Source organism: Onychostruthus taczanowskii, unplaced genomic scaffold (genome assembly GCF_017590055.1).
Source record: "Onychostruthus taczanowskii isolate IOZ18803 unplaced genomic scaffold, ASM1759005v1 scaffold45, whole genome shotgun sequence".
NCBI classification, from domain to species: Eukaryota; Metazoa; Chordata; class Aves; order Passeriformes; family Passeridae; genus Onychostruthus; species Onychostruthus taczanowskii.
In genome coordinates this window covers 3,843,503-3,867,266 of record NW_024502014.1, presented here as the reverse complement: position 1 = coordinate 3,867,266, position 23,764 = coordinate 3,843,503, and the positions used below count along the sequence as shown (strand labels likewise).

The 23,764-nt window shown below is 38.1% G+C and overlaps 1 protein-coding gene across 1 annotated transcript; it reads left to right on the top strand.

Annotated features, from left to right (window-relative positions):
• The first annotated feature begins 1,193 nt into the window (after positions 1–1,193).
• DAW1 (dynein assembly factor with WD repeats 1) lies at positions 1,194–20,320 on the top strand. Its single transcript, XM_041414450.1, has 13 exons — positions 1,194–1,233; positions 2,901–2,973; positions 4,202–4,346; positions 7,556–7,614; positions 8,279–8,401; positions 10,007–10,106; positions 11,934–12,041; positions 12,742–12,848; positions 15,983–16,085; positions 16,455–16,569; positions 17,575–17,651; positions 19,554–19,716; positions 20,286–20,320. Exons 1-13 carry the CDS (start codon positions 1,194–1,196, stop codon positions 20,318–20,320), a joined length of 1,248 nt encoding a protein of 415 aa, XP_041270384.1.
• Positions 20,321–23,764: the final 3,444 nt, after the last annotated feature.

Genomic DNA, 23,764 nt, shown 5'->3' with positions numbered 1-23,764 from the left:
GGAATGAAAAACTCAGAGACCACTTTGTCCCCCAGCCATGTCCTGAAGTAAGTCTGGAATTGGCCATTGTATTTTATTTCCTGGCTTTCAAAAAATCAAAGGACTGTCTTCAAAGTGAAGCTGTAGGGAGCCATATGGGTGTTTTTGGAAAAAGTCACGTATTGTTAAATAGTGAGTGGGACTGTCTTGTATTGATCCACTGTCAACAATGTGGGCTATGAGATCGGCCAAATGAGAATGTGTTTACTGCTTCCCCCTATTGATGCTCTACAGCCATTTCAACATACAGCTTGACACAAATTGTCCATGCTATTAATGCTGTTATCTTCTCATGGTTCCATGTTGGTCATCTCTTGTCAATTACATGTTTTCTTCTCTTTGTGATGAAATGCACATCCAAAGAAAGGCAGTGAAAGTGACGCAGGGAGCTGGGGAGAAGGAGATGGGGGGGCACACCATCGCTGCCCCAGCTCCCTGCAAGGAGTGAGGCGGGGTGGGTCTCTTCTCCCGGGCAACAAGTGACAGGATGAGGGGAAATGGCCTCAAGTTGTGCCAGGGCATGGTTTAGATTGGATGTTAAGAGCTGCTCAGGGAATTGGTGGAATCAGCATTCCTGGCAGCGTTCTGAAGGCGTGTGGCCCTTGGGTACACGGTTTAGTGGTGAACGTGGTGGTGCAGGGTTAATGGTCGGTCTCTATTGTAAGGCCTTTCCAGCCTTAATGATTCTGTGATTCTAAACTGTACTTTCATAGTTGTGCTTCTGTCCTCATTATCTCTTTTAAAAAAAATTAAACTAATTAGGTTTTTCTTTTTTTTTTTTTTTAATTTAATTAATCATTGCCCTCTTTTCTTAGCAAGTAACTATTCACTTTCCAAAAAGCTTTCACGCCTTTGCTACGCCATTACTAGCGGCTCTTTGACACTCCGAATTTTAGATGTATTTTTTAGCGCACTCCTTTCTAGATCCGCTCCCTTCCTCTCAGTGGCGCAGCCCAGAAGCCCGGGCAGCTCTGTAGGATGCTCCAGTGCCAAGCGCCAGCCCTGGGCCGGTAGCACCGACCCGGCTGCACAGCCACAGCGACCCGCCCGGCGCCCCGCCATGGCGGGCCCGGAGCCTCAGCTCCGCTCCGGAGCCGCGCATGCGCCCCGGGCCGTTGCCATGGCTGCGGGCGGACGCGCGGGCCGGGGCGGCGATGGCGCTGAGGCGGCTCCTGCTGCGCTACTTCCCGCCGGGTGCGGAGCGGGGCCGGGGGGCTCCGGGTGCTGCCGACGGCTGTACCGGGACGGGGGGCGTGGGGCGTGCGGCGGGGCCCTGCGGCGTGTGCGGACCGCCCGTCACGGCGGGTGCCCTCAGCCCGGCAGGGGCCGGGCGGGCCCGTGGCGCACCCGCAGCCGGGCGCCGCGGGGGTGCCGCCCTTTGTCCCGGTGCCGGGCTGAGGGGCTGCAGCGGGGAGCGGCTCAGCGCCCATCGGGGGTGTAATTAGTGACTTCCTGCAAAGTCAAGGCACTCTTACTCGCATCACAGTAAGGAGTTTTTAAAAAGTCAGCGGTGACTGTTGAGCTGGCGCGGAAAAAAAAAAAAAGTCTTTAAATGGCTGTTAAGCAAAAAAAGTTGCCGCTCTCTACAGCTACCTGAAAGGAATTTGGAGCCAGCTGAGGGTCGGTCTCTTCTGCCAGGCAGCCAGTGAGAGGATGAGAGGACATAGTCTTTAGCTGTGCCAAGGGAGGTTTAAATTGGGTATTAAGAAGAAATTCTTCACAGAAACAGTGATCAGACATTAGAAAGGGCTGCCCAGAGAGGTGGTGCAGTCACCATCACTGGGGTGTTTAAGGACTGGCACTCAGTGCCAGGGTTTGGTTAACAACGTGGTGTTCGGTTATGGGTTGGACTTGATCTCAGAGGCCTTTTCCAGCCTAGCTGATACTAATTCCTTTCTTTGTCCTTCATTTATGAGTTTTCTGAGTGGAGCCATGCTTTGAAAAGCAATTCTGCCAGATTGGCATGGTGTATCCTGTACTCAGGTGACTCAGTGAATTTTCAGAAGTGAAACAAGCTGGAGATGGCCAGCTCAGGAATTGTATTGGAAAAAGGATCTTTTCACATTCAAAAACTCACCTACTATCTGCCAGTGGTTTGTGTCGTGGGCTTTGTCTCCAGCTTGGCAGAAATATCCACAAGCAATAATCATACATTACATGGATGGTTTACTTATTGCAGTGCCAACAAAGAAATGGAAGAGGCTTGTGACAGTGTAGTCACGGAAGTGTGACTTTTCCTGTGAACTTTGTGAAATGCAGAATGACACAGAAGCTCATGTAAATTATGTTTTCCCACAGAAAGTCAAGGAGCAGCTGAGCCCTTTATCAGCTGTTTCAAAACAGAAAGCCATGTGGTTAAACATTTTAATACTCCAGTTCGGTGGAAGTTGCAGAGGTGCCAAAGCAAACCTGGGAATGTAAAGTGTTTTATGATTTTTGATACATTACTGCACTCAAGCCTTTGCAAACACTAGAATAAGTATAATGGGTTTTGTAAAACATGTTTTCCAGGCTTCTTGGAACACCAAACTACAGCAAGTATCTTCAGGACAGCTTCTTTAAAATTAATGCTGATGAAATGATACAAAAAGTTGTTGGAAAAAAAGAACTTGTTTATTTCTAGAATAGAAAATAGCTCAGAAATAATATTATTTAATATCTTTTTTCATATAAGCATATCAGAGTTGTTCATCATCATGCTTACTCTCAGCCATGACAGCCAGCCTCCTTCCAGCTCCAAGAACTGGAATTGGGTCTCCTGAAGTCAATGGAACTATGAAGGTGTGAGTGCTGCTGTTTACAGTGGATGTTATAAAACTCCAGAAGTCTAATTATGACCTGTTTATCACTTGTTTTTAAAGGAATTATTTTGGAATATGTAGAAGGTGGTGAGTCAAAGACCAGATCAATAGATCTGCTTGATCTTAGACCTGAGTAAGTATGATACTGCTTCAGATAACAGCACTCTCTATGTTTATATAGCACATTAATGTACAACTCTATTTGACTGTGTTACACATAATTGAGATCAGCTATTAGGTAGAGCCTCTGTGCTCTACTCAGCCAGCTCAGCTAGGAAGGGCTTCAGAAAAACAGTAAAGTGCCACCATTAAATAAAGTTACCCAAATCCATGGAGTTTATGAGGTTGAAAGACATGAAGTAGTATGATTGTCTTAATAGCAGCATTGGTATGGAAGAGGCCTTGCATGTAAGCCCAAGTCAGTGGGCACTGTAAGCTGGATATGCAGGATGAAAAATCCCAATTTAAAAATTATTAAGTTTTGTCTACTTTGGACTGTCCAGTGTGGTGCTGTGGGTAAAACCTGTCAGGTCTCTTTGTGAATGAAATAAGTTGTCTGCTGTTACTGAACAGGAGTGTGAACACTGAGAGGATACTCTTTTATGATGTAGTGGCTCCCACTTAGAAGACTGAAAAGGAAATCCCTTTAGACTTGAATAATTCCCATACTAACAGAAATACTTGGCTTTCTTGCTAAGCTGATTTTCAGAGTGTATTGTGATTTGACTGCTGGGTATTGTCAACCCTTAGTTTCTCAGAGAAAGCCAGAAATCAGTAGTTTGATGAAATGGAAAGAGGATCCAGTTGCACAGACCAGCTGTGGCCCCCTCACTGGGGCTCCAGGGACATCAGAACATGGCACCACGTGATAGTTACTGTCAAAACTAAGAGTGTAGAAGCAGCCATGGATTTCTGAAGCCACAGACAGAGATAAATTTAAGACTTTGTATACATAATTTATCTTGTTACTGCTTCATGGGCAATTTGTTTGGAATTTATGAAATTCCAGTGTAATTCAGATATTTAAACTGACAGTTTGGGACACACATCTCCCATGCCTGATCCTCCATGGAAATTGTTCCAAAAGATAAATTGCTTCCAAGCTGCAATTTTTAAAATTTGAATTTGACTGTACAACTTCAGTAAGAGAGGGAAGGAGATATAAAAACCAAGAAAGATTTCTTCTTATTTCTTTATACCTTTACAGAATGAGATAAATGCATAACATTTAATTGCTTACTTCAGTTTCTTTGCAAGTAAATAATATTCTTTGGTTTAAATTAATAATTATTTCTAGAGGATGGAATGTGGTGGGTTTTGGGTATTTATTGAGTTTGTTTTCATTCTTTTCTCATAATTAGCACAGATGTTACAGCCTTAGTAGAAGAAATCCAAAACAGAGAACCTCTCATCACAGCTTCCTGCTTGGAACATGTCATACATCTAGTGCAAAGATTGCAGGAGAAGCTGGGGGAAAAACAGAATCACAAATTCTCTCTTTTTAAGGTCAGATACATCTTTAAAATAATTTTGGGCATTTTGGGGGGGTTTAAGTTGTGATACTGTGAGTATATTTTTACTGCTGTGTATTGTGCTGTATGACTGATTCCTTGGCACTTTTCAATCCTCTCTGCACTTTCAGAGCAACTCAGTCTGGCCAGATTTTCCTGCCAGGAATTCCCCCAATAAAGCTGAGAGGTATAACTGTTCCTAGATATTGTTTTCCCAGGCTTAATCACTAGGGTGTGTTTTGGATGGAGAGAAATCAATCTTTTATTTGTTGAGAAAGAGTTTGTGGGCCAGCAACACCCATAGTTACATTTAAACAAAGCTTGTAAATTGACCCCACATAAATTAGCTGTTGGGAAAGGACCAAAATATTTTCATACATGTGTCTACTTGTTCTTCATTTTTTGAAAATTGTGGGATTTATGCTGTTATTTTATGGGGTTTTATGCTACATGCAGTTGTCATTACAAATCTTGGTTTTCATTGCTTTCTGTCATTACTATTATCTTTGAATATTGATAAATTGATTTTCAGCTTACAGAGAGCACTTGAATATTTTTTCAAACAAATAGGATTTTTAAGAACAATGATTACAGAGACCTTCCAGAGCTTCAAATCCAGGATTGAGTGTGTCAGAAGAGAATAGGTTTAATTGTATTTAATTGTGGAAATGAAACTTTCTTCCTGAAAGAATCTGACATAGTTAAACGTTGTATCTTTATTGCGTCAGCAGATGGCAATGTGTAGCTGTTAAACAATGTTGGTCAGTGCTATGGCATTTATTGTTACCTTAAATTAGAAAAAGAAGGTTTGTGTTGGTTTGTTCAGCTATAAAATCCCTTACATGTTCCGAGGTATAGCTTTGATTCTTTTGACCAACAATACTCATCTTGGTGAATTCTGCAAAGAAATATGTTTTTAACCTTGAAAACAGAGCTATGTAGCAGGGCATCTTAAATTTAAAAAGTTTCTCTTCCAAGTTATGCTCTCAACTGAGATAATGCCTTGCTTTTCAAAAGCTTTAGAAATTGTTTGTTCATCAACAAAGACTGACAAATCTTCAAATGCTTGTTCAAACTTGAGTGTAAATAATGTATTTGTTCATTGTTGGGTGTAGTGCTGTGTCTGAGCTTCTGTATTTGGAAATAATAGAAGCAGGCAAATCCAATCAGTGCTGGATTATTTCCTTCACTCAAGAGTGGTTAGAAGTGTGTGAAAAGAACTTTTGTGATGTTCAGTTTCATCTAAGTCTTCTAAATGAAATATGAGTACCAGGTCCTTCTGAGATACTAATAAAATATAAGAGATGGGTGGGAGTGAGATTTGTTTTTCTTTTCCCTGAAAAAAATGTTTCATGTGTGCATTGTTTGGAAATGAATGGTTTTTATTCCTGTTGCATTGGAGAATAAACTGAAACAAGTGTATAAGATCATCTTTTTGTTATTTACAGTAATTGTAGTGATGGTGGCATTTTAGGCACCCTGCAGAGAAACGAGGTATTATAGCTTTTTCTCAGGTTTTAAACTATTCCAAGGCAAGGGATGCTATAGTAATTTGCAGATTTTTATGTTAGGTACAGTTGTAGCAGATTTTGCAGAGCTGAGGTATATTTTTTCTAATATTGCCTTAGGGTTTGATTATTGTGTCATTTGTACAGGCAATTCTTGCTGGCTCAGAGTTCTGTGGATGAAGCAACTGCAGCACTGGACATTGGAAGAACAGAATTAGTCTCATAATCTGAAATTACACAAAAACCCATCTCGTTTTCCTCCCTTTCTTCATAATTTCAAAATACCTTTGTTGCTCAGAGCTGCCTGTATGTAGTTCTAAAAATGTTATGGGTGAGATTTCCATAAATTTCCATAATTATTGATTCTCTTATGCAGACGGATATTGTGGCTCTTTTTAAAAAACAAAATATTTTTGTCATTTCCACACCTTGATTGCCCATTCCCACTTCAGTAGCTGAATGTACAACTTGTGTTGCTTTCTCAAGAGAGCAGAAATTGCTGTTTCTGTAACATAAAATACATTTTCTGTTTCTCTCTCCCTCTCATCCTTTACTTATCAACTGTTATTTCCATTTTGATGAATCCCTACTCTTCTGAGTAGAAGATCTGTGAGCCTTTCTCATTTTCCTTTTGGAGACAGGCAGCTTGGAAAACTTGAGATAAGCAAAAAAAAGTTGAAGCTCTGGAAATATGTCAGTGATTAAATCTCACTGTTCATAAACAGTTTCTTCTTCATTCTTACACTGCAGAAAAGACCTGGTGAACCACTGGGGTATTTTTAACTTCCCTTTACTTCACTGTCAGCAGTTGCGGTGATTTCCCACTTTATGATTTTATTATGGATTAGACTTGAGGAGAGGGCAGCTTCTAACAGGTGAAAATTATTCAAGTGCAAACCATGTTTTACAGCAGCCAGTTTATTCATACACCAACCAGATTATATTTTTTTGTTTCTTTTTAAAGTATCATGGTATGGTGACTTCCATTGAAGTATCTGAAAGTATTTTCACCTCTGCTTAATAAACCTTAGTATGTGTTACTATGGCCATGGGCTCATTCACAATTATTATCCTGTAGCATCTGATTAAAGCACTGTTAGAAACCAGTGCCCTGCACAATCTGTGCAGACATTAAAGTTGAAATTCCATCTTGGAATTTTGTCTTGCTGAGTATCTTTGTTATGGTTTTGCACACTTTGTCATGACCTCATAGGACAGAGCTGTAACTTATATTTCTTATAAGCTGTAGCTTATATTTATTTTTTTCTTCCTGTTTTGTACAACAAAGTCAAGTGCCAGCTGGAAGCATCCCACACCCTAAAAGTCTCAAATTTCACTGGTTTTCATGGTTCACTGGCTTAATATTAGTTGGGATTTCTTTTATCAGTGATCTTACAGTCATCATGGTCTCCTCTTTTGTTTTGCCCATTTAGCTCTGGTCTAGGGCTGTTTTGCTGGTCTTGGAGAAGATGAAGAAAATGCAAACATGGGAAAACAACCAGTTCATTGAAATAAAAGATAAAATTGAAATCTATACTATATAGCATCTTCAGTGGTAACCTGATGATTAATGTGGGATTTCTTCTCCTCTAACAGGAGGACGAGAAAAAATTAATCTGTTGAATATTTTGAGCAATTTTGTTTATTTTTTTAGCTTCAAATGTTTTACTTCTCACTGCCCCCAATTCTATTTCAGGTGCTTAGAACACACATATTGCCTCTGACTAATGTCGCATTTAACAAATCTGGTTCCCGGTAAGTTGTTTTCAAAGTCAAAGTACCTAATCATTAATTGAAGTTTTGTACTTGTAAATTAAATGGTGAGGAAACTTCAGTACTCTTATCTTGCTGCAGAAAGAATTCAGCTTTGGTGCTTAAAAGCAGCTTCAGGCATAATTGGGGATTATATTTCAGGCCTCTTTGGAAAACCCATGGGAGATGCAAAAAAGTAGCAGGTGAGATTCAATTTATGTAATTTTTTTCTTCCACAGTCATAGTCCTTGACAATTATCATATTACAGAAAGAAGCACCTTTATAGCCATTAACTAAATATTGCAAAAAGCTAAATGAGTCTTTGACATAAACTCATTTGGGAGTTTCACTGCAGTGAAAGTGTAACTTTCATGTTAATTGATTTCACTGTGGACATTTGTCTTATCATTTTTTCCTTCATGTCTTAAAAGCAAGAGCATGCTTTCTAGTTAAAATACATTAAAGATCAGAAAAAATGTGTTTTTATGACTAAGATGTTAAAAAGAAAGACGAAAAGGAACCTCTGTGGTCATAAATCTGTATTTTTGAATACAGATTTAGGGTCTGAGACAATGCTAATTAAAATCTGTGGAAATAAATAATTTCAGTACATTGGGACCAGTAAGATATTTGCTGTATTCAGAAATAAATTTCTCTTTGCTTTAGCTTTATCACTGGAAGCTATGACAGAACCTGCAAACTGTGGGATACAGCATCAGGAGAAGAGCTGCTTTCGCTGGAGGGACACAGAAATGTTGTCTATGCAATAGCTTTCAATAACCCCTATGGGTAAATACATTTCCTCTGAGATTCTCCATAATTACTAATGCTGTTATTTTACAAATACTCTAACAAAGAATAGACTATTTTAAATTGAAATAGTTCAACTTCTGAGTTTGTAGAGTTCAGCTATAGCTAATCACTGTAGGATGACACTGTCGTTATTTGTACAAGATATCCATTCAAACATGTTTTCTGCTATCATTTTGTAAAATTAAATTTAGAAATTCTATCCAAAAGTTTAATTAGGTATTCAGTCTGAGTCTAAATGAGTATTCAGTCTAAATGAGTTAGTTGAGTGTATTGAAACACAGTTTATTTCAGTAATATCTACATGACCATATTGTATTCTGAATGTTAATCATTCTCTTCTGCCTCCATATAGTTGTATGTGGTGTGACAAGTAAGTACTTATGTCAATCTGTGTTGCTCCAGTTAAGGAGAAAGTGGATTTGTCCATTTGCCATTACAAATTCTATATTATTTAGGACACGATTTAGAAATGTCACAGCTTTTGAGTAATTTTTGTAAAATCCACAAGGTGCTGCTGTGTGAACATCAGATATTAATTTTTGCACATTTCGTTTTCTTCAGTAAGTTTTTGCCCTAGGTTGGAATTGCTAAATTGCCACCTGTTAGGTGAAGGGAATTATATGTTAGCTGCTGAAGTTTCATTGTCATTTGCTTCCTGAGGAAGCTGTCTTGTGTGAGAAAACCATTTTTTCTGTAAAGATAAATTAATTCCTATTTTTCTATTGAATCACATTATTGTTGGATGTCCTATTTATCAGTTGAAAAATACACAATTACCATCAGGAAATAAATGTTAAAAGATTTGTTCTTACACTATTTGAAACTTCATCTCTTTTTTCTATATGAAAAGGAAAACTTAGACCCTTTTGTGTCAATGTCTTATATTCTGATATTATTCTTTACTTTATAAAAGCTTTTAATGAAGTTCATTTATATGGCTTGGTGAAACTAATGACAAAAATCTGGGCAAAGATCAATAACTAGACTGTAACATGAAAGCGGAGAAGCAACATACAGCAAGACAAAACCTGATGAGAACTTTGAACTACCTTTGTATTAAAAATTTGATAAGACCCCTTTTTTTCTGCTAATCTTCAGGTTTTAATACAGTGCCCCTTGGTACATTTTCTGGAGACTTCACTTTAGTCTTGCTCTAACTGCTGATGGTCACAACACTTCCACTGACTTTAGTGGGAGTAGAGTTCAGCTTCTGAAATTTGGGTGAACTGCACTTATAATTGTTGGTAAACAGATGTAATCTGATGAAATTATATAACTTCTTAATAAATCTGTAAGTAGAGCACAACATCGTCCCTAAAGCAGGTCAGTCATCAGTTATGAACACTCCTGTGCTAATAGATAGGTGCAGTAGCTCTCTTAGAAACTCCCAGTGTCTGCTAATTTTTTGCCTTGCTGTAACTTGTGTTTGTGAAATCCTGCTGCAGGATCTTGTAGTGTGGCAGTGAGCACCAAAGTGCATTGGAGCTTCCAAGGCTGGGTGTTGTTTCTCTGGATTCTGCTGTCTCTGGAGTCAGAAGGTTTTTCTACATAAAAATTATAGGATTATTTTTTTCTATTTAGTGACAAGATTGCCACTGGATCTTTTGATAAAACCTGCAAAGTGTGGAGTACAGAAACAGGAAAATGTTGTCATACCTTCAGAGGACATAGTGCAGAAATAGTGAGTCGTGATGGATGTTTCTTATTCCTTTATGTTTCTTCACACTGTCGTTGATGACCGTGGGTTCTGACTCCCTGTGAGCTCCCACTGGAAGGCACAGTTATTGTATCTGTTCATACATCCAGGTCTTGTTAACATTGCTGCACTGCAAGGGAGGATAGTCTGACAGTTCTTGAGACAGAATAAACCCTCCTACACAGTTTGAAATTATATTGTTGTTTTAACTTTGTTCTGATTTCCCTTGTTTGCTAAATGTTAAAACATTGAAAAATACCATAGCAACGGGAATTTTCACTTTATTGTACATACTTTTTGTTTGATTATGTATCACATGTTTTTCTAGCTATCTTGCATTTCCTCCCATATTTGCAGAACTAAATTATACAAGAGCATCATTGCTTGTGTTGTTGTCTTTCACAGAAATCTGTACTTTGTGTACAGAACCAATTGGAGCTGTAAGGGAAGGAATTTCTGAAATTTAAAGTGGGTTAACTGGGAGTATGTGGGATGCTGAAATGTCAAAGATCTATGAAATTAAAACAGTTCAAGCTTAAAAACGCTTGGTTTCCTCTCCCATGCACTAGGACCTCTATCAGCAGCAGCAGGTGCTTTGATTCACAAATTGCAGTTTGAAAGATCAGGGCAAAACCACTAAAACTCTGAATTTCAGTGATGAAAATTTTTTTTTGTTTGTTTGTTTTTTTGTTTTTTGTTTTTTGGTTTTTTTGAGGTTTTTTTTTAATAGCTATATAATCACTGTTCCATGAAATATTGCTGAAAATTGTTTCTGAAAAAACAGTTTGAATTTAATTGTAGATTGAGAGGCCTTAACTAGAAAGACATGAGAAAATGGTGGTTTACTATATTGGGATTTGGGGTTTGTTTCAGTGTGTTTTTGATTCTCTGGATGCTCTGAGTTACTCCTTACAATGGAGAACATATTTGCTTATTGAGAAGAGCTGCAGTGGTTTTACTTCCACAAATCAGTCAGGTAAATGTTTAAAGGCCTCTCCATTTTTTCTGACTTCTTAGGGGTTAGATTAGACCCAGAGTGTTATGAGTTGTGCTGACAAGTAATTAGAAGGAGGTAATTGCCAGCAGGAAATGATGTGTTTCTCTGAATCCGACCTGTTTCTGAAAGGCCATTATTGCATCAGATACACTGCTGGCAAGGGCATGCCCATAGTTACTCAGGATGAAAAAACTGAGCTGCTATTTTCCTCTTTTCATTGCACCTGCTATTCTTTTTTTGCAGAGCAATCACACCAAATAATTACAGAAAATGGGAGGATGAATACATGATCTTTTAATGTGAGAAACTAATTAAAGCAGTTGTTGAGCTTTTATTCTTTCTTTTCCTTAAATATTATGTTGTGGCAATGCCCTTGGCAAATGACATTGATAATGACACCTGATAGGGTAAAAGTGCACAGAGTGTGTTTGTGGGTACACAGAACTGTTTGGAAGATCTTTGCCCCAGTCTCATCAAGTAACAGAGAAAATCTACCAAATGATGGTGCTAGTGAGCACTGTCAGACTGAACAGTAATTGGAGGATTTCAGTGAGAATTTTGAAATAAAGAAAACAAAGCATGTGCTTGCAAGGGGTCCACTTAGTTTCAGTACTTATCCAGAATTATGTGGTAAGGTTTTGTTGGTGTTCTAGTGAATGGTTGGAAGAATTCTGCAAGTTTTCTGTATGTCATAAAATATTATCAGACCTTTGTCTTATTTAAAAATATTAATCCTGACCCTTGTTTAGTTTATTTAGAAAGCATATATAAATGGACTCCTTTAAACTTTTTCTATCCAATGTTTCTCGCTACAGGTATGTTTATCATTTAATCCTCAGAGCACACTCTTGGCAACTGGAAGCATGGATACCACTGCCAAATTATGGGATCTAGAGAAAGGAGAAGAAGTAGCCACTTTAAGTGTATGTTTGCATTCCTTATGTTATCAAAGGTATTCCTTGCTTAGTTTTCCAGCTGAGACAAATAACAGTGTAACCATTACAACTGTTTCAAACCTTGCAGTTTCTTTTACCAGGTGATCCCATAGTGACTACAATTCCAAAACAGAATAAGAAAACTTGAAGGGAATGAGAAAGCTGTGGTGTTTTTTGAGTCCTGTTTATCAAAAGACAGATTTTCTCATTGCAGTGACATCACTGCTATAGATTAGAATCTCTTCTATTACTTGTTAAAACCTGCTGCTCTACTGTCAGTGGTGACCTCCTCTGTATGGAGGAGGTAAACATGGACAGAGGACAGCCATCCAGTTACCTCTAGATTGTCATCCCTCTTTGCTCTGCATGGCTTGCTGGCATTTCCCAGGGTCAGATTGGCCTCTGCTGCTGCAATGCATTTCTCTCACATAAATCCTAAGTCATATATAGTGAATAAGCTTCCTGCCTAAGTGGTGTGCCTGAGTTGTTGCAGTTGTTGGGATATTGACTATTTCACAGTCAGGTAGATCTTTCTGTCAAAATTGTGGTATACTGGACGAGTCAGTAAATAAAATAATGATGAGTTATGGAAAGATTATGCTGCTGAAAAAAAAGACTACATATTAAACTATATTAATGGAAATGTAATAATTTGTATTCTCATACTCCTTTTTAAAAATTCTCTCAGGGGCACTCAGCAGAAATTATTGCTCTGTCTTTCAATACCACTGGAGACAGGATCATCACTGGCTCTTTTGACCATACAGTAGCAGTATGGGATGTTGGCACTGGCAGGTACTAAAGCACTAATAAATATAATTTTACTTTGCATGACTTCAAGACAAATTAAATAGAAAATGTTGAGCTACACCTTACAGAGCTTGTATTTCATTTAGAGTATATGTTCTTTGGTCTTGTAATTTGTTACTCCTGTTCTCTTTGTTCTTCTGAAAAGCAATGCTGCTCATGAAATGCTTTTGTATGTATTCTTTGTTTTAAATTTCTATCTTATGAGTACTAAAGAGGCAGAAAGACTGGACTGATTCTGTGCTTGTTCCTGGTGAATTCTCCAAAGAGGAATATATTTTGTCAACATGGAAACTCATGACTTGCAAGGTGTCTAGGATTTCTGGAATGTTTAAGTAGAAAGTATATTTGATGTTATAGAAAATTATTCTGGTTATGTTATCTTTAAAAACTATAGTGGGTGTATTTTTCCTTCTCACTATCCTTTGTCAATATAAATTTAAAATGTGTTCTCCTTTGACTGTAGAGAGCAAAATCTCTTGATTAAGATGCCAACAAATAATAATGCAACAGGTAAATATTAGCTTGTATAATGCTGACAAATTCACTTGTTTTGTCAGTGGGAAACTCACTGTAAGTAAAACAATATGATCACCCTGATTACTGACAATGTAGTTTATGAAGATAACCATTCTATTTTGTTTACAGGGGTTGTGCCTTCCTTTTTTTTTTTCTTTTGAGAGCAAGGGGAATATCTCTGAAATTTATATATAAAAGGAAAGTGTTTGTATAGTGATATCTTGGGATAATAGACAATATATATAAAAGTGAGACTAAGTGTGTGATTTATAAGTAATGTACACATAGTGTATCATTTAAGGCTTGATCCCATAATCTTTGAGCTTATTCAACACCAACACTCATTCAGCAAATCGACCTTTGAATTCAACTTCATTCAGCCTGCTGTTCTTGCAAGTATTTTTTGTGAAAACAACCTTTTCCAGCTTATTGCCTGAGCCTACAGTGAAGTCAAAGTGTGGGGATTTTCATGTTGCATTTTTTTTCTATGAAATCAATATGAACTTCACATCAGGGCCATTACCAGCAGATTCTCACTGGCAGTTCTGGTGATTAGCTAGTGGGCAATAGAATTGTTCCAAGGCCAGCAGTCAGCCTTTCAGATGGCACCTGGGCATGAAAACATTTAGGAATAATGGAAAGTTGCAGTCAGAAAGACTGTCAGCAAGTCATAATTTACTGTCAACAGGTTCAGGTACATTTGCAAAAATCTTGTAGGCTAGGTTTTGTGTGCTTGTTTTTCAAGATGTGAATTCCATGAGGTGTACAGCTTTCCAAATTTGAGTTTCTTCTGATTTTGCTGGCTGATGCTGCTGAGCACATATGTCCCTGAGTTTTATTCTGTGTGGGTGCCCTGAACTGCCCTGGGGGAAATTGATGTAGGGATAGGAGAGTTGAACAGAGTTCAAGATTTTCTTCATAAAATACTATGATTTAAAAGAACAAAAGGGTGAAGGGGGAACACATTGGATTACACTTTTGTAATCCAGGTCTTTATTTCCATGGCAGATACATTTCCTTTGTAGTTCAGTTGAAGGTGTCTGCAGAGCTTCATTTGGTAAATCAAGAGCCTGGTCCTGTATCTTGGGTGAGGAGTGCTGGACACCAGCGTGTGAGAGAAAAGCAGTTTCTCATTTGCAATTATAGTCAAATACTAGAGCATCCATAGATCAAATTTCACTTGGAAACTGAAGACTAAGAAAATACTGTCATGACTAAAGCTGATTGCTTTTAATAAAAAACTTAAATGGAATTTTTATGGCAATTCATAAGTCTCTCTTCTGTGTTTTTTTTGTATCTGATAACAGCTTCTGTAAGATGTTCTCCACATTGCTATTTATTCTGTTTTTTGATCAGATTTTTATGTTAAAGCTTGAAGGCCACACTGCCTTTTTGAAAATTGGAAGTTTAAGCTTTCAGCTTTTAAATTAAAACTTTTTTTCTAGGTATTGCTAGGTATTTTGGGCATTGGGTATTACAGTAACAGCAGTCTTGATGACCAAATAGTATGTTTATAAAATTAACTTTTCCTCTGTTGTCTGCTTGTTGATTTTTTGTTTTACTGTAAAAAATCTACACAATTACAACAGAATAGACCTCACAGTGTTAGAAAGTAAAAGGAGTAATTCTGCAAAATGCTAAAAATGTAATCAAGTTTTTATTATTATAAACAAATAGCAAATTCAAATACTTGGGAAATTTTCTTTACTGTTCGTTTAGCGCATACATTAATTTACCTACTCTTACATATCTTGTGCAATGAATAAAAACATTTCAGTCACTTAAAGTAATTTAGTTGTTTTTCTAGTCATTAGTTTATCTGTTATTTACAGTCTGCTTCTATTAATGATGCAGTGATACTAGCATTGTGATAATAACCCAGTTTGCTAATCCATTAATAGATGTATGTCTCAATTAATCTTTTTTAGGCTTTGTTGCCTTATAGGCCATTAAATAGGATGGATTAAATAGGAAGCAGTATTGGCTAATTGTAACCTCTCTACTCAGATAAAGCTGAAGAATTTAATGGGACTTGTATTGCTAGTCTTGTGCAGCAAGAAGTTGAGGATTAATGAGGATTAGAAATCATATTTCATTTGGGCTGTCATTTGCCTGTTATTTGAGAACACGCTCACATTAAGTACCTGATTAACTTTCATTTGATCTTCAGTGGATTTTATAAAAGGTTTAGATTATATGGAGTTTTAAAGATGTACTGTTTTTGCAGTTCATTGCAGTAGGATAATAGGAGAATAATGTGGAAAAACTTGCTGTACTTGCTTAGCATGTAGATGAATACAAGGAATCTGTCGCTGGTACTGAAAATCATCACATTTCACTGGAGCTACATTCACTAAAATATTTTTGAAAGAGAAGGGAGGAAATTTCCATTTTATTCTTTACTGCCTCTTTTTGCCAAAAATAGAAAACGGAATTGATGTAGTACTAGAATCCTAAATGAGCTGCACCACTCCATTTAATTGCACTAATGGTGAAGACTTGACGCCTTAACTATACCATTTTCTAAACTTATAATTTATATGTGTATATAAAAATACACACAATAAATGTAAATGATCATTAAATATTTTTTTTTTTGGTAGGTTGTTACATACTTTAATAGGCCACCGAGGAGAGATTAGCAGTGCCCAGTTCAGCTGGGACTGTTCTCTCATTGTCACTGGATCAATGGACAAAACGTGCATGGTAAGCTGTTTGAGTGGGTAGTGAATACAGCTACTTGACAGATAAAATGTGTCTTTTTTAAATTGAGGAGCATCATTTTAAAGTAGTACATGTAATGAATTAGAGAATTTACAACTAAATGTAAAACCTATAATATTACTAATTTCAGTGAAGTCTAGTTAAGTCTGTTTACTCAATACACTGAACTAAAAAATGTATAGAACATTAAACTAATGAAAGAATGACTCGTTATTGATTTGTATTCAGCTTTTGTGTTTTACATGTCAAACATCAGAAAGGGCCTCTACAAGTTGCTTTATCAATCAGCTAGGTGTCTCTAAAGTGAATTAGTCCAAAGCAGCAATGCAGTGTCCCTGTTTGTGTGTGCAGCTGTGGAATGCTGTGACAGGGACACGCATAGCCACGCTGGCAGGGCACAGCAAGGAGGTGCTGGATGTGTGCTTCGACTACGCCGGGCAGCGCATCGCAACGGCCTCTGCCGATGGTGAGTGAGGGGCCTGCCTGCTGGCAACTGCAGCTTCAAACACCTCTGTCCTTTCCCTTTGCCTCTGCTTTGGATGTAGCTTGATGGAGAGGAGGACTTGATTCAAAACTATCGATCCAGCAATGTTTGTTGCATTACAGAAATTGGGCATTCAACTTTAAAAGTTTTCTCCAGTGGCAAAGTCCTTATTTTCGTACTTCAATCAACGTCTTTCCCCTTTAACTTCAAACTTGGAAGGAAATATTTCACTTGTGGCTGGAAATACATTTTAAATGTGTATGTAAATAGCTTTTGAGGGGGTTGATTTGGTGGCTCAGATTTAGGCTTAAATGAAAAATGTAGTTGGAATTTTATTGGTGGATTTACTAGCAGGCTTTTCTAATGCACAGCAAAAGAATACACAATAAAGAGGTAGTGAAAGAAGCAATTTTGTTTTGTTATTGGTATGCAGAAGTCTTGCATGCTTATTATTTGTCTAGGAATCACAATAAATAGTTTGCTATATTCACCTGCTTAGTTATTTATTTTATACTGCATAATGACAATCCTGTATTAGATACACAATTCCAGAAACAGCATACCAGGCTGGATGGGGAGGACTATTTTGATCCATTTTCTTGTACTTGCTATATTAAGACATGAGCCAATGTAAAAAGTTTCCTGATACTTAATCAATATCTTGTTAAATATAATGAATAGATTGTTAAATAGTGAAATATAATGAAAGCTTTATAAATATATTGTACATGCATTCTGAAATAACAGGCTTTAGTAAGCTATGTTCTATGTGGACCTTTGTATTTGTATGTTAGGAATTTTTCAGGAGAATCCATTTTTGGTCAGGAAAGGAAGTCAATCTTTTTCACACAGATTACAGATTTTTTTGAACATACTTTACCCTTCTGAAATTAAATCTGAGGATGAGTTCCTTCTGACCTTATTCAAATGTTCTTACTGAAATGGGTGCTTAAGCATAACAATCACATATGGCTCCTACTGCAACAGGGTCAGCAAGAGTCTATAATGCAGGAACAAAACAGTGCATTGCAAAGCTAGAAGGACATGAAGATGAAATTTCAAAGGTAAGTTGTGTGTGGTTTGCACCTTTTTTAATTTGACTCTGTGTGACATCCAATTCACCAGTTATTCCATAATGCAGGAATACTGTTAATCATTATACCACCACATTCTTTAAGATCAATAGGTCTGGCTAAGAAGTTATCTTTACTGAAAGAACATTCTTTTTGGCTGAAACCTATCAGACAATGATTTGACCAATTTCCCACTTCTGAGCTTAGACAATACTGGGTATGCTACTCCTAGGGGTTCCAAGAGCCACTTCTCTATATTGTCATGTCATTACCATTTGATTCCTTAGAATGGTGGCAGCTACTTAAGTCCATCCCTCCAAGGGGTGGACACCTGGCTTTGATGCCAGTGAAATGTCTGGTTTTCCTTAGCTCTTTCCTTTTCCTGAAGCAGTTTATCAGTTGGGTCTGCACACACACTTGGTAAAGAGCAGGGGAGCAGAGAGGGAGATGCTCTCTAAGTGTTCTTTGAGTGTGAACATTGTCAACAGAGCTCCTGTGTGACCTGTCCTAAGCTCTGCCTGTGTTATTCTGCCATTGGAGTCCCACATTCTCTGACAGAATGAGCACAGGGTTTTTCATCTCTTGTTGACATCTTAAGGCTGTTGCCTCTAAGGCTTTTACCTTCCTTTCTTCCTTCTACCAGATGTGCTCCTCTTTCCTTATTGTCATTTCTCTGCACACCTGATTTATGGAATGAAACAGAAAAACCAAATTTCTGTGGAAAAATACATGGAGAATCTTATTTTCAAAAGTGCATAAGGGATTTGGAAATACAAACTCTGTTTCAAGAATCAGTTGGTCATGACGAGTGTGCTGATGTGCTTTGCTTATCTGGCTCAATTTTGAACATCAAGGTTCTAATCCAAATAAATTTAGTTGCTTCCAACATAGTACGTATTTCTCAAACTTTGTTATTTATTGCTTGCAGCTTTTCATTATTCTTTCAAATAGATAATCTCCCTAGCTTCTAAGCTAGTGTGCAAAGTTTATGCTGCTTTTTTGATGTATTTTGATGTTGAAATATTAATATTTTGAATCTAGGATGGTTCTTAATGAACAAAACTTAAATGCTTTCATTCTATTGATTTGTCTATAAATCATTTTGCTGAGAGAACTGGAAGTTCAGAAGGATTGGTCTTTCCTCAGTTACTAAAGTCACTGCAGTTATCTCACACTCAGTGTAGACCCACTGAGGACAGTCTGAACCTCTGCTGCTGAGAGGGTGGGTCAGAGACACCTTCCATCAGGGCCTTAGTATCATTTCAGTGCTGGAGGAGAGAATCTGCTCCTCTGGGAGCATGGGGAAAAGGCCATGTATTTCTGCAGATATTCTATGGAGATGTGACCACTTAGGAATGTTGTTATCTGGAAATTGGATTTTTCTGGGGAGCAGACATTTTGCCCTCAGTGATTAAGCAATTTTGAATGATATAATAAACTGGTTTTGTCTGGTGCTCAAAAAATGTACCTGATTATCTGGAAATCCATGCAGTTATGGCAGTGAGTATTTAAAAAATATGAAGACTTACTATAAAATTAATTGTTTCCAGTGCAGATTTTGATACTACAGAGATGTGCGTTGTTTAATGTAGAACTCTATAAAATATGTATAAACTTTACATTGGAATAATGATAACATTTGAATAGAGCTGCTGTTTGGAAGTTATGATCCTGTAGTAAGGTCATGGTATATCTGCTTTGTAAATACACAAAATTTTCAGCCACAGAAATTTGCCAGCATGACTCTAGTGGAATACTACCCTTAATTTTAGCTAAAAAACTGAATGCAAGAGTTGCTGCTTTCCATTTTAATCTTTCAATCACTTTGCTATGCTTCTTTCTCTAGGCATACTGACTTGCTGAGTAACAGAACTCTTTTCTGTATTTTTAAAGGTGTGTTTCAACCCTAAAGGCAACTGCATACTAACAGCCAGTTCTGATAAAACAGCTCGGCTCTGGGATGCTGCTACTGGGCACTGCCTTCAGATATTAGAGGGTCATGCTGATGAGATCTTCTCCTGTGCTTTTGACTACAAAGGGGATACAATCATTACAGGTAACTAATATATTCTATTTTTCTTTCCTTTTTTTTTTTTTTTTTAAGACATCTGAAATCTTGCTACGCCAAAACAAAAACAGTCTGAAAACTTTCCTGGAGCCCAATGCAGGTACCTGCTCTAGGTCACTGCTGACTTACAATATAGTTAAGAAAATCTAGATATTCACTTTAGAACTGAGATTTAAGAGAATATGGCCATGAACAAATTTGTGCAAAGGCATGGGCACGCCCTCCCCTCTCTCCAGTGGCACATACCAGCACGAGAGCAGTGACTAAGCCCTTTTCTCACAATGCATTGCTGTGAGGGAGGTGTGGATGAACAAAAGGCAAAGGAGCATGCCTTTGGTGTAATTGGTACTGACCTCTGGTCAGGTTTCCTTCATTTCAGTCATGGGATGCAGGATGATCTCAGCTGAAAGTATTGCCCTTGATTCTGCTGCCTGTTGCCATTTGTTGAGGAAAAAATATATATATATATCTCCTGGGTACATTGTTGATGTAGGTATTAACAAAAATGGATAGACTGTGCACCTAAATGATCCTTCACAATGTGTGTTTATTACTAGGGAGCAAGGATAACTCCTGTAGAATCTGGCACTGACTGAAAAAAAGGATCCAGTTTGATGTATGCCTGCCTACTGTGTGAGTTTCAGTGTCAATAAACTCAGCCTGTCAGATCTGTTTTCTTTCACTCTCTTTGTTCACCTTCTGTTAAAGTAGAACAGTTATCTAGATTTGATAGGTTTGACTTAGATATGGCATCACAGAACTGCAGAGGTTGGAAGGGACCACTGGAGGTTATCCAGCACCACAGCCTGCCCTGCTCAGAGCTCTGTCATCCCAGCAGGCTGCCCAGGACTGATGTTGGTTTGAATATCTCCAAGGATGAAGACTCTACAGTTTCTCTAAACAACCTGCTTAGTATTTGATTACTTGCATAGTAAAGAAGAAAAGTAGGGTTTTTCCCCTCTTATGCTTAAGTGGAATAGTTCCTTATATTTCAATTGGTGCATGTTGCCTCTTCACTGAGTAGCACTGAGAAGAATCTGGTCTGTTATTTCAGTCACCAGAGAGAAATCATGATTAGTGAGAATGAATGCATAGGATAGCTCAGTTTCTTTATGTGTGATTTTTAACTTGTAACCTTTTTAATTAAAAAAAAAATAGAGCATTATAGTAATCTCAGTTGTGAAAGGAGTGTTGGTATGCACTTGCTTTGAGGAGTTTTGTATTCATTTTTTGTGTGTGTGTAATAAAATATTGAATTAAAGTGCCAGTTTTAGTTTTTGTAATACAATGCCCCATTTATATTCCTGGAGAAAACCAGCAGCCATTTATGAGCTGCCTTGCTATTAACTATTGCGTGTATGCTGCATTTAAACTCCCCTCTCATCCTTGTCCATATCTTTCCAGTCAATATATTCCTTTCTGCTCAGTCCTCATTCTCCTATTTTGAAGTGAGGAAAAAAAAATATCAGTGTAGACTTAAACTTGGAATCCTGGCCCAGTGATTAAGTCCAACATGAAGAAATTCTGCTTTCCAAAATGGGAAGTCAAGGGTCATGACATAAATGGAGAAGTGGATGAGAAACTCCTGCAAGTCATTTACTAGCATGCAATGAGCTTTTAGCCAGGCTTTCCTCTCCCAGAAATTGCCAGTAAGTTTCACCTGTGCAGAGCTCACTCCACTTGCTGAGAGCACCTGGAAGTGCAGCTGCTCTTTGCAGGCATAGTGAAGCAGCAGAACTGACTGGTCTCCTCCAGCAGACTTAAAAGAACGATGAAGAGGTGTTAAATGTAGTAGAAATTTACTAAAGCTGATGTGTTGGGACTGTCTCTGAGTGCTTTCCAGCACCCTTGTGTGTAAATGAAGAAACAAAATTGCCTGTCATCACTTGGCAGATTTCCTGGTTATTTCAAGTGGTGCTGTGCTGTGGGAGAAGTAAGCAGAGAGCTGCAGATCATTTAAAATGAAACTTTTACCAGTAGGCAAAGTGGCTGACACAAGTGTCTCCGTAATGCCCGTGGTGTGTCCTAGGATTTTGTACAAAACCTTCAGATGTCAAAAACATATCTCAGTAAGCTGGAACTGAAAGGGCCAGGAAGGGCAGTGCTGTTCTGTGTTGGTTTAGGATTGCCCAATGTCCCTAGATTGATGGGCACCTGTGACTTGGGAGATTTCCAGATGACAAAATTGAAAGAAAATTACTATGGTGAGATGTATACAGTTACTGCTACATAGTTAAAAACTGAAATTTGACTTGCTGTGAACTATCACAAAGTAGAAAATATTCTTTGGACTGTGATTGGAAACTAATAAACCCCCCCCCCCCCCCCTTAATATTTCAGTTTAGTTTTCTTCCTGCTGCCTCTTCCTTTATGATTTTTTTTCCTTATACTAGTGAATCAGATGTCTGTAATAGCTTTTGGCTTCAAGCTCTTGTCCTATTTTTGCAAAAAATGGTGAGTTGAGGTTTAATACAGTAAGCATTGGACTGGCAGGCCATCTGCCTTCTATTTCTGATTCTTCCTAGATTCTTGAGTGTGTACTACTGCTTTTCAGGCTAAGTTACCTAAGTTTCCTGCTCATATGTGAAATATATGTGTGATTCACAGCACTGCTGGCTTGGTACCTTGTAAGAACCTCAGCAGTACTGTAGATACTCTCTGTGAATGCTTTCATGTTATGTTCTCTGCACCTTGCTTCACTCACATGTAGATTTTGTAAATTACAGATATAGGCATTAGGAACATATTGCATAAATGCTGGCACCATTCTGTGGGTCTGGCAGCAGCTTTATCCCTTTCTCTGATTCCGCTTTAGTCCTTCAGCCAAAATGGTGAATGTGTATGTCTAAGCTCTATTACCTGGCACTTTTTTAATCTGGGTACCTTATACTATCCAAGTGCTACTTTAATCACTGTGTGGTTGGAGATGTAGCTTTCAACATTACCCTGAAATGGTGACAAACTTGGCTCCAAGTGACCTTATTGAAAAGGATTACCTCAGGAGAGTCCTGAAGTGCTTAGGCTTGTCACTGTAAAATCATATTTGCTGTATTCTTTCTGTCCTTTAGACTTTTGAAATCTTTTCAGGATGAACCTCTCTGAATATGCAGCTCTGTTTTTCTGGGAAAGAAGTTTGTGTAATGTATCTGCTCTAGGACAGAATGTACACTTCACAAGGATGGGGATTTCCATGTAAGCACATGATGTGTTCTTGGACTTGTGACGTGTGAGATTCAAGTTCTTTCTGAATAGGTGATGACAGTAATACTCACACCCACTCATGTTTTAAAAGTGGCATTTTGTGTGATTTTTTTTTTCTCCTTCAGTGGGATCACTCACATTTCCTGGGTAGTTAGTAAAAGGATGTGGAAATACATCCTGCTTCTATTTTCCAGTTTGCTGCACTTTACTGTCTAATTCTTAGCTGAAGCTGGGAGGGGGTGCAGTATCCATCACCCAGCCCTGTCTTCACTGCAAATTGTTTGAATTAGTTTGATAGTCCAGCTGTCTAATAGAGCTGTCTGTCCTGCTAAATGCTGCACAGCTGCAGGTTTCCTTCTGAGGGCCTGTTCCTTGTGATGACTGGGTTCAGAGGGGGTTGGGAAAATTCAAATAGTGGTGTTATAGGTTTGCTCATACCTGGAAAAGGCTTTGGAATGGCTCTGACTCAGATTCTTAAATTGGCTAGTATGGATGTGCCCTCCTTCTGAGCTGCAATTTGTTTTATTTAAGTAGATCATGTGGGTTCTTTATTTCAATGGACTATTTCAATGGACAGAGGGCTTTTTCCCTCTGTCATTTTGAAAGAGAGTTCAGGATTCAGAGTGAAATTCCTATGCTTGTCTGTCATGCAGCTCTGCATGAAACAGGGCAAGAGCAAGTATAAAACTGGCATCTTCAGAAAAGTTATCTACTGAATCTACAGGTGACTATTTTTATCACAGACCATAATTGGTTAATTTACTTTAAGACAATAAAAATCTTCAGAGGTATGAAAAAAATTGAGGTAATTACAGTTTTTCAGCTTCTAGTAACC

Excerpts from the sequence above, each read along its gene's own strand:
- DAW1 (XM_041414450.1), top strand. The coding sequence starts at position 1,194 with ATGGCGCTGAGGCGGCTCCTGCTGCGCTACTTCCCGCCGG. Across the intron at positions 8,402-10,006 it reads GCTTTCAATAACCCCTATGG|TGACAAGATTGCCACTGGAT; the intron begins GTAAATACATTT and ends TTTTCTATTTAG. Across the intron at positions 16,570-17,574 it reads CGCAACGGCCTCTGCCGATG|GGTCAGCAAGAGTCTATAAT; the intron begins GTGAGTGAGGGG and ends CTACTGCAACAG.